The sequence below is a fragment of the Auxenochlorella protothecoides genome, assembly GCF_000733215.1.
Source record: "Auxenochlorella protothecoides strain 0710 unplaced genomic scaffold scaffold108, whole genome shotgun sequence".
In the NCBI taxonomy this organism is placed as follows: Eukaryota; Viridiplantae; Chlorophyta; class Trebouxiophyceae; order Chlorellales; family Chlorellaceae; genus Auxenochlorella; species Auxenochlorella protothecoides.
Genome location: NW_011934241.1, coordinates 94,623 through 104,780, shown reverse-complemented (window position 1 = coordinate 104,780; position 10,158 = coordinate 94,623). Strand labels below are relative to the sequence as shown.

Here is a 10,158-nt window from a genome sequence, read left to right as displayed (position 1 = left end):
TTCCCCGCCACTCCACACGCACCGCAGACGAGTCTGCACGGGGTCCCCCTGATCCGGCTGCGCACAGACCCCCACCAGGGCGACATCAACCCGACCTACTTCCAGTACATCCAGGGCCTGATGAACATCACCGGGCCCATGGCATCAGGCAGGCAGCGGGTTGCTGGAGGGGTGGGCAAGCGTGTCTTCTGGGGTCATTTGACTGCGTGGGGAGGAATGATGCACTCTCAGGGATGCTCCGGCATCTGCCCCAGCCGTGGTTTCCAACCCTCCTCTTCCCCCATAATCCCCACAGGGCCGCTGGGACAGGCAGGAAAGACGGGGCCGCCCCTCTTCCTCTCCATGCCACACTACTGCGGTGCCGACCCGGCGCTGGCGGCGGGGGTGGTGGGCCTCAAGTGCGACCCTGCGCGCCACAAGCTGCACCTCGACGTCGGTGGGTTGCATGGCCTGGTGGTCAGGAGCTGCCATTGGCATTAGTTAGATGTGCAATCTGCCTCTGGTTTCTCAGCACAGATTGCCCACAGCCCTTGTTCACCCTTTCCTCTCCGTAGAACCACACACCGGGATCACGGTGCGGGGCGCCCGCAGGATCCAGCTCAGCTCCTGGTTTGGGCCCAGGTGGAAGCCGATCGACGGCGGGGTGACACCCACCTACCTGCCCATATTCTGGGCGGACGAGGCATCAGAGGTCAGTGGGGATGGGTCGATCGAGGCATCTAGATTGTAGCTTTCAAACCAAGTGCCTGGGGCTGCATTATGCCGGGGTGCAGCTGCGCCAGGGTCCGGAGGTACCTGAATTTTCTGGCTGACCAGTCGACCTTTCGTGTGGTTGGGATGGGTCCTCTGCCTTCATGTAGTTCCCTTCATGCGTGATGTTGCACGTGCAGCTCAGTGTACAAGGTAGAGCACGGACAAGTAAACAGCCCCAGCTACCACCCAACGCATGCACAGGCAAGCGAGGAGCAGATGCAACTCTTCAAGCCCCTGCTGAGAGCTGATCAGGCCAGGGCCCTGCTCAACCACTGGCACTGGCACCTGGTGGCGGCGCTGACGACGGCAGGCGCGGCACTGCTGGTCTTGGCCGCCACCCTTACGCCGCCAGAAGAGGCAGGGGTGACCAGGGCCGGCGCCCTGCCGTCTCGCGTGACGACGGGGGAGGTGGACATGGAAGCCGTTCCTCTGCTGGACCAAGGGCCAGAGGAGATCCAGCCTGTGGTGGTTCCTGGCAGCCCATGAGTGCAGGTTGGGTGGCCGGATGTACATTATGGAGGGGTGCCTGATGGTTCTGGGAGCTCAAAACTCCTTGTTTCATTCTCAATTGTATGTACGAATCAATCACGATCCGTTGCCCAAGCCCGGCCAAATTTGGAGCCAAGAGAGAATCGATTCGACGGGCGCCCCACTGGGGCGGGAAGTGGTGCATATCGCGCCCCTGCATCCTCCCTGCCAGGGCACAGCTCCTGTGTGCTTCGCTTCCCAGTACAGTAACACGACGAAAATGGGTGCTGCGTGGATGCTGTAGAGCCTGTGCTGGTGGCGGAGCCTGCTGTCGACAGCGATGGGGGGGAGCGACCGTGCCACCTCCTTGCGGGCCAGGGTGCAGGCCGATCCATACGACCAGGATGCATGGGACGATCTCTTAGATGAACTCAAGACACAGAAGGATGTCACAGCAGTGCGCGAAGCATACGAGGCCTTGCTTGCAGAGTTCCCAACAGCGGTAAGGGTGGCACGATGGACCCATCAGGGCAGCAGGGATCTTGATATGTTCGCGGATCTCACAGCGATGTCACTGAGCCAGGCACAGACGATTCGCGGGCGCCCCACACTCGGCGCAGGCCCTGTACTGGAAGGACTTTGCCGAGTTCGAGGTTGGCCACGGCGGAAACAACGCCGCCAAAGTGGTGTACAGCCGCTGCCTGCTGCAGTGCCCCAACACCGATCTGTGGCGGTCGTACCTCCAGCTCGTCCGTCGGGTGCGTGGGTGGGTGTGTAGGGATGTCGGCTGGTGGCCTGACAGGTTGTTGGTAATCGCTCACAGCTCGCAAAAGAGTTGGGGGCGTGGGAATGGATGGAGCGCCTGCCCCCCTCTGCAACAACGCCATTCCCCTTTTCCAACTCCACCCAGGTGAACGAGAAGCGCGGCGCTGCCGGGCTGGGCGAGGTGCGCCAGGCCTTCGAGTACACCCTGGATCGCCTGGGCCAGGACGTGGGGTCTGGCGCCATCTGGCAGGACTACGTGGCCTTCCTGCAGGTGGGGGTGCTGTTGGTCTTGTTTGGTTCTTGGGAGAGATGACTGGAGTGGTCAGTGGGGCTTGGGATCACGCGGTCCCGTTGAGTGCCTGGTTGCCCAGTTCCCCAGTCTGCACAATGCCTTCATGGAGGGGCTGATGCTCCCACGCACTGGTCGCCTCGCGGGTGTGGGAAGGGGTCATGGTTCAAGCCCCCCTCCACCACGAAGACCCAACCCAAGTCTCGGCGCACCTCTGACACCCCAGGCCCCACGCCTCGGCTCGCCCGAGCTGGCGGCGCTGTTCGGCGGCGCCGACGCCTCGCAAGAGGACAGCGCGCGGATGGTGGCCCTGCGCCGTGCCTTCCAGAAGGCCATCCTGGTGCCCGGCCCCGCCTCGGACGCGCTGTGGGCCGCCTACGAGGCCTTTGAGCTTGCGGGCGCCAACAAGGCGCTGGGGCGGCGTGCGGTGGACGAGTGGCGCCCGCGCTGGCAGGCCGCGCGCGCGCTTTCCACGCAGCGCGCGACGCTGGCGGGGCGGCTGGCGCACCACGCGCTCCCCGCGCCGCCGGGGCGGTCGCGGCGGCCGCGCGTGGCGGCCGCCGCGCTGGCCGCCGCGCGCGAGTGGCTGGCCTGGGAGGCGTCCAACCCGCAGGCGTTGGACCCGGCCACGCTCGCCGCGCGCGTGGGCCTGGCCCACGACCAGGCCCTGGCCCTGCACCCCGCCCACCCGGACCTGGCGCTGGCCTACGCGGCCTGGCACGCGCGCGGCAGCGGCGGCGGCGGCGAGGCCGCGGCGCTGGCCGTGCTGGACGCCGCGCGGCGCGCGGCCGGGCCGCCCTCCCTGGCCCTGCACCTGGCGGCCGCGGAGGCGCACGAGCGGCGCGGCGCGCTGAACGACGCGCGCGCCGTACACGAGGAAACCGTGGCGGGGCTGGGGCCCGACGCGGCGGGGGCGGGTGAAAGTGACAACGACACCAAGGGGCTGGGCCTGGACCAGGCCCAGGGGACGCTGGCCTGGGTGCAGTACCTGCGCTTCTGCGCGCGGGCGGAGAGCCTGACCGCCGCGCGCAAGGCCTTCCTCCGCGCACGGCGCTGGGAGGGCCTGGGCTGGCAGGCCTTTGCCGCCAGCGCCGACCTGGAGTGGGCGGCGGCGGGCGGGGTGGACACCGTGCCGCGCAAGATCCTGGAGCTGGGGCTGGAGCGACACCTGGCGGAGCCGGGGTACGTCCTGCACTACCTTGCCTTCCTCAGAGGTGAGGATTTTAGGACGGCGGGGCCCCCCGGGGGGGGAGGGGGGTGGTAAGGACATGGTGGCCAAGGGGTTGAGGGGCCCGGGAGTACATTTCAACATCCTTCACTGGCGATCTTGCCGACCGCATGCCGCCCACCCGCCCGCCACAAAACCCGCGGCCCACACAACCCTGCGACCCCGGTGCAGGGCTGGGGGACGTGGCCAACGCCCGGGCGCTGCTGGAGCGGGCGCTGCCCGCCATGCCTGCCGAGCGCGGCCGCCCGCTGTGGGACGCGTACCTGGTGCTGGAGGCGGAGGCCGGCACGCTGGGCACGCTGCGCGGCGTGGAGGAGCGGCGCCGCGTCGCGCTGGCCGCGCTCGGACCCCCGCGCCCCGCGTCCGCCGAGGCGGTGGCCGAGGCCGGGCTCAAGTACGGCGCGCTGGGCCTGCTGCCCGTGCACCCCGACGCGGCCGCCAGCTGGCGCGCCGCGCTGGGCGAGCGCGACGGCGGCGACGCCGCCCCGGCGCCCTCCGACGCCGACAGCTCGGACGAGGATGGCGGGGTCCCTCCCCGGGGGACGAGGCATGGCGCGTTTGGAGGGGAAAGCGCGGCCCGCACGCGCGGCCACGACAGGGCGTCGCCCGCGCCCCGCCCCGCCTCGCCGAGCCGGGCGACAGAGGGTCCGCGGAGCCTGCCGCGCGAGCTCCAGGCATTCATCCGCGACCTGCCGCCTGCCCACGCACGTGAGTGGCAAGTTTTTCCGGGGGGGGGGGGGGGGGTGTTTTCCTGCTCTCTTTGTCTTTGGTTGTCCCATGCCTGTGGACCGGGCCCGGGTTCCAAGGGGAGCCTGCGAGGTGGTGCTTCCTTCCACAGCAAGGGGAGGGCCTGTTCTTTCCATTGGAGCACCACTCTTTCGCACATTCCTGGGCATCGGGAGTGCCCAAAGAGTCAACGATGCACTTCACGGGTAACCAGCAGACCCCCAGCCCCAATAATGAATCGACCCCTCTGCAGTGGACGGCCCCACCCCCGACGTGGACCAGGTGTTGAGCGTGATCATGGCCAACGATTACTCACCCGCCGGCATCGACGCGCACGAGTTCGCGGCGGCGCGCGAGCGGCGGCGGCAGCGCGCGCAGCGCGAGGCGGAGGCCTACGGCAACCCCGCGGCGCCGGGGTTCGCCGCCGGCCCCGGCGGCGCGGTGCCGGCCGGCATGCAGCCGCCCGCGCCCAAGCGCAAGCCCGACTACGGCAGCGACAGCGGGGAGGAGGAGGGGTACGGGCACACGGCGGGGGGCGCGGCGGGGGGCGCGGCGGGGGCGGACGTCTACCGCATGCGCCGCAAAATGGCACGGCCATGACGAGCTGTTTCTGCTCCCCGATGCATGGGGCCTGCGCCACAGCCACAGCAAGACCACGAGCCCGGTTGCCTGCTGACGCTGTATATAGCATGCCAGTTGTTTCAAGGCAAGGCGGCAGGGTCAGTGAGGGTCATGTCGAGCATGAGAGACGTCATGTGGTCGGTCAGGCCTGTCGTGTGTGAGGCATGGTCTGTGGGGTCCTGGGCAACAGACCAGTCAGGGGGGCGAGGAAGGGGTGGGGGACAGCCCGCTCAGTCACTCGTCCGCCCGCCCCTCACAGCTCGCGTGTGCTTCGCCGTGTGCTGCGTCGCGGAGTGGCAGCGGCGGTCTCTGAAACGGCAGCTGCCCTGTTGGGACGCTTGCGTGGGCTGGGAGAGGCACTGGCGCTGCCCGCCGGGGTGGAGGCGCCCCTGGACTCTGTCTTCTGCGTGAATTCATGAAGGAATGGGCTAGAATTTGGACCATGCAGGTCGAAGTTGGAGAGAGGAAGGCAAGGACGCCACCGTGATGAGACTGTACTGGAACTTGCTGCCTTTACCAGCTAGCAACCCACACCTTGGCTGTGATGGGCGACAGGAAGTCGTCACTCACGGGAGCACGGTGCGCCCTGGGGGACAAGGGAAGGGCAGGTTGGCATTGATGGCGTATTTAACATCCCTGAAATGTTCCAAGGGCTTCGCGGGCTTCTCCAGGGCCCGATCATGAGCAGGTGCGGCGCCCTTCTCTCACCGAGTGCTCCTCCGAACGCCGTCCACAATAATTGTGCCAGCGGGGGACTTGGGCCCCTTACCCTTCCGCGCGGACTTTTTCTTGGACGTCAGGGCGCTGAATGCGATGACAGTCAGCAACACGATGGCCAGACCGACCACGGAAGGCAGGAATATTTGGTGCTTGGGAGCACCCTTCAGGGCTGCCACCAGCTCCTCCCAGTCCACAGCGTACTTGGACATTTTGCGGCGAGAATTTCCGATTATAACATGCACGCGAAGGTAGTGCGACACTTTCTCGCCACAAGTATGGCACGCACATTTCCCCCGATGCACTCTCGGAAAATTTAACGGATTTCTCCCAGCTGTCACGGCCGACACGAGCGCGCGCGAACTGAGCGGTTGGAGGCAAGGGAGGTATGATGCAAGATCGTGTATACTCTTATAGCTTTGGCATGCATGGCGAATTCAAAGAAAGACAGTGGACTGTAGACATCTACGTCCACGCCGCTTGCTTGAACAGGCCCCTGGGTGAATATTTGTGGTCTAAGCATGAAATGGAGGATTGCCAGTGACACATGCCAGTGAAGTCTGAATTGGCCTCCGTACTGCTTTTCACCACCATGTACAAGGAGCAGCAGGCGCCAAAAAATGTAAATCAGAAACCGTAAGGAAGCTGTGAGATGAGAGGGCAAGGAGAGGTGCAACAACTATAAGGGAGCTGGGTCAAACAACTCAAGAAAGTTGGTTGGTCCTGAAACGGAACCACCCATGAGAAATGGTCCCAAAGACATCTGAGTTCGTATTCATCCGCATATCCCAAGGTGTAGAGTATGGATTGGTGTAGACAAGAGAATGTCGACAACACAACGTTTTGGCAGACTGAAGAGTAGGAAGACAGTCATTGCCCTGCATGGGGCACCCGCAGCCTGAGCTGCTTAGCTGGGTGAGACCCCAGCACGATCAACGACCGCTGCCTGAGGTCCCCCACCACCGAGAGGTCCATGGGGTCCTCTCGGACCTGTGCCAGGGGCCCTGAGTAGGTGGCCTCCAGCCCAGCCCCAGGGCTCTGCATGGCGCGAGGTGGGGATGGCCAGATGATCTTGTCTCATCATGTTGAATGTGGAGGACAGTGCCACAGCAGGGACTTGGAAGGCCCCTGCAGCTGCCTCCCGACGCCCCCTCACCCAACCGATCCGCCCAACCCACCCCACGTCCCCCCTACCTCCTGCGGCTCGGGCGGGGTGCTGGCCTGGGACGAAGACCTGCGCCCCAGCTTGGTGCGCAGGCTGGACCAGCGCATGAGGCCGCCCATGGACCCCTGGCGCGGGGGCCGCACATTCAGCCGCACCTCATGCTTGATGGCAAGGCCGTCCCCGCCCCCAACCTCCACGTCCCCACCAGAGCAGTCGGGCTGGCCAGTGCGCGCGACAACCCGCCGCGCCCGGCGCGGGCCCTGCCACCACCGCAGCGGGGAAGGCACGTGCTGCAGGTGGAATGGAGGGAGAATGGGGGGAAGGGGTAATTGACGGTGATAAGGGCAAGTTGAGGGTTGCCATGCACTCGATTGACATTGCACCAGGGATCGAATGAAACATGTGGCAGTCTTCTCATGGATTTGGACAGGCACGTCGGCCTCGACATGCTCCCAGTCCATCCACACCAGCCCACCAGTTCCATGCAGGAGCATTCAGAGCACGATTCGTCGAGGGAAGGGTCCTTGAGACCCTCAGACTCCAGCCGTTCGAGGTCCTCGGAGCGCAGGCCCGCCTGCTTCAGCACGGCACACGTTCCTGAGAGAGGCCAAATGGACAGGGCAGCTGGGATCAACACTCCAGCCGGGTGTCAGATCCAGCATGTGCTCTCGGCTCTCACATATTTGCTGGTGCTGCTGGCTTGAACCAGAGCAGCTGCAAACACATTATATGAAGCCTCTAAACGCCCCTTTCACATGATGAAGCCTTGCCTGCGGTGCTGGTGAGCATGAACACGGCCTGCTTGCCGCCGACCAGCGACTTCCTTCCAAACTGGGCAGCAAGCACGGCCACCAGACTCTTCTGGTACGAGGTCAGGAAGTGCGAAGCCAGGCTGCCTCCTGTGGAGGAGTTGTGGACAGCCCGTGACTCATACGACAGGATGTTAGGGACACGACAGCAGGAGGTCCCTGGAACATGGGGGGCCCCATGCCGAGCAACCAGTCCCACTTCTGGAGGGGCATAGAGCCTACAGACATTTTTCGTCACCCCCGGGGCCACACTGACAGCTCCACACCACGCACCTCCTGGGGCACGGTGCACAAATTGCTCCACAAAGTTGGGCCTGACGATGCAGTCCCCTCGGGCGTTGATGAGGACGCGGAAGCCTGCCCGCTTGTACAGCATGAAGAACTTGCCGTTGCGGGTCACCGCATCCTGCGAGTTTGTGGTGAGTTGCAGTGGAGGTACAGCCTTGGTAGGGAGATGACGGCCAGGGGATGAGCAGCGGCCAGAGCACGAGGCGACCCGTCGCCCTCCTCAGTGGTCACAGGGTGGAGGTGTGGCAGGGGCGACCTCGGGGGCTGGCTTCACCCATGAGCAATGCATCACCCCCCTCCCCACAAACACGCTGGCAGCTCCAGTCCCCACATCGTTGTTGATGATGTGCCACGTGTCTGGCACAGCACGCGTGTACAGCTCCGCAAAGACATGGTTTCCGGTGCGTGGCGCGCCAAAGGTGTAGCAGCTGACGTCCACCGACCCGGACAGCCTCTCGCAGACTGCAATGTCGTACGCACACAGCGTGGCCAGCGCCCCACCGAGACTGTGAATCAGTGGAAAGGGGGCCCGGAGGAAGGGTGCCAAAGGCAATGGAGCCTGGCATCGAATGTGCAAGGCACCCTTGAATTTCGCCACATCCTGGCAGGGCCATCGGCCCTGTGCATCCGGCGGCGATGCCCCACCCCCACTTCCAGCCATGCACAGGGTCTGGCAGATCCCAGAGCAGCCAAAGTTGCCCCGCACCTCACCTGTGGCCAGTGACGTAGACCTTGATGGGCCGACCGGCGCAGTCTGGCTGGAGCCCAGCCAGCACCCCGGCGATGCACTCCTTGATGCGCGCATCAAAGCCATTCACGCGGTACGCCTGCAGGAAGCCGGCGTGCACGCGGGCCCTGCCCCGCAGCGCCCCCAGCAGTGTTCTGTGGCCGGGGGCCTTGGGCCAGGGGGTGCGCCACACCTGCGAGGGGTGGGCGTGAGGGAGCTCGGGGTGTGCATGGCAGCGGCGCGTGAGCGGGCCTCTTGCACAGCTGGCTTGTCGCGGGTGAGTGATGCCCTGACCCACACCCACATCTCACAGACCAGAGGGAGCACCTGGAGGTCAGAGGCAACATTGGCTATGCTGGCAGTGCCGCGGAATGCCACCACCAGGGTGCGGTCGCTCCACCCTATGAGGCACTTTGTGTCCTGGACAAGGGGGGCAGGTCGAGGGGTGGGCAGCGGGACCAACAGAGACACCCCATGTGTGGCTGTCGTTCTGGTCTGCCTGGCTGCGACCAGAAGGGACGGACAACGTTCCCGCCCCTCCTCCCCACACCACGCAATCAACGCTGCCAGTGTCCCGACGCCCTCCTGCTCGTCAAGCGACATTCCACCCACCAGGCTCTTCTCCCAAAGCATCTCGAAGGAGTGCAGGTCGTACAGGGACAGCGCAGTGTCAACATTGTATGCTGCCTTGGAGTTCAACTCCTTGTAGTCTGGAAGTGAGGTGAAGATGAGGGAGGCACAAACTTCATGTGGATTCACATGACAACCGACAGGTCTGACCAAGCGACAGGGTTCTCCCAAACTCAAGCGTCCGTACTGCAAGGGCACATACCATAGCACAGGAATGTCCAGTAGTTTAGCTTCATCGCCGTCTGTTGGCAAGGGGCATGAGGAAGGAAAGATGGGCGACGCACGACAAGCCATCCTACCAGCACCCAGCCAACCCGCTCACGGTGCTGCCCACACAAACACCACTGGACTCACCTCAAAGCACCACATGGGCTCTGCATCCAGCTCACGAGCCTGACCGGCTGCGCTGGCAGGGAGGGACGAGCTCCGCTCCTTCTTGTTGGCCTCCAGGGACCCCTCAGTCCACGAGAACTCCTGGAGCCACACCTGTGTGTTGATAGGGATTCAAGGGTGGGCCCCATGTGCACTGGCAGAATTGAATCTGCATGGGTTAAGCCCGGGGACGCTCTGGACCATGGATCCCCTTGCTCACTCTGAGGATGGAGGCGTCACTGGGACGTTTGGGGGTTGCATGGTACGCTTGCACGACCACCACGACCGACATTGCAATCTGGTGTGACCAGGGGGGAAAGGAGGGGGCCAAGCATGGGTGAGCCTTGCAAGGGACATGGAGTTCACCCAGGCTCATTGCCATTGCTCCTGGCTTGATGGACCATGCAACAAGCCTCCAATAGCATGCCCAGTGTAATCCTTACATGCATGGGAAGATAGCCGAGGGAAGCCAGATTGATGCTGCCACAGGTGTCATAATCGATGAGGCTGTGCGCATTGGAGATTTGAGGGGGGGGGAATCGATGATCAAGGAGGACTGTATTTAACTAGTGCTGCACAGACACAGCCCATGTGACATCA

The 10,158-nt window shown here is 64.4% G+C and overlaps 3 protein-coding genes across 3 annotated transcripts in view; 2 read left to right on the top strand and 1 right to left on the bottom strand.

Moving 5' to 3' along the window:
- F751_0506 (Scavenger receptor class B member 1) overlaps positions 1-1,239 on the top strand; it is a gene marked incomplete at both ends in the record, with an annotated part of 3,692 nt that extends 2,453 nt beyond the window's left edge. Inside the window, 4 exons of the mRNA XM_011400073.1 lie at positions 28-193; positions 296-436; positions 555-691; positions 955-1,239. Coding sequence (XP_011398375.1) covers positions 28-193; positions 296-436; positions 555-691; positions 955-1,239 — 729 coding nt within the window. The remainder of the gene's footprint in view (positions 1-27; positions 194-295; positions 437-554; positions 692-954) is intronic.
- Positions 1,240-1,561: 322 nt separating this feature from the next.
- On the top strand, positions 1,562-5,269 carry F751_0505 (mRNA 3'-end-processing protein rna-14; the record flags this gene model as incomplete). Its single annotated transcript, XM_011400072.1, has 9 exons — positions 1,562-1,723; positions 1,842-1,979; positions 2,132-2,257; positions 2,502-2,702; positions 3,153-3,489; positions 3,675-3,922; positions 4,178-4,211; positions 4,483-4,744; positions 5,110-5,269. The coding sequence occupies 9 exons, from the start codon at positions 1,562-1,564 to the stop codon at positions 5,267-5,269; spliced, it is 1,668 nt and encodes a 555-aa protein (XP_011398374.1).
- Positions 5,270-7,470: 2,201 nt separating this feature from the next.
- Positions 7,471-9,675, bottom strand: F751_0504 (Phospholipase A(1) DAD1, chloroplastic; the record flags this gene model as incomplete). The annotated part of the gene is made up of 5 exons (XM_011400071.1): positions 7,471-7,947; positions 8,161-8,335; positions 8,541-8,823; positions 9,389-9,428; positions 9,541-9,675. Coding segments are annotated over 5 exons (1,110 nt in total), but the record flags the coding sequence as incomplete, so codon positions are not given.
- Positions 9,676-10,158: the final 483 nt, after the last annotated feature.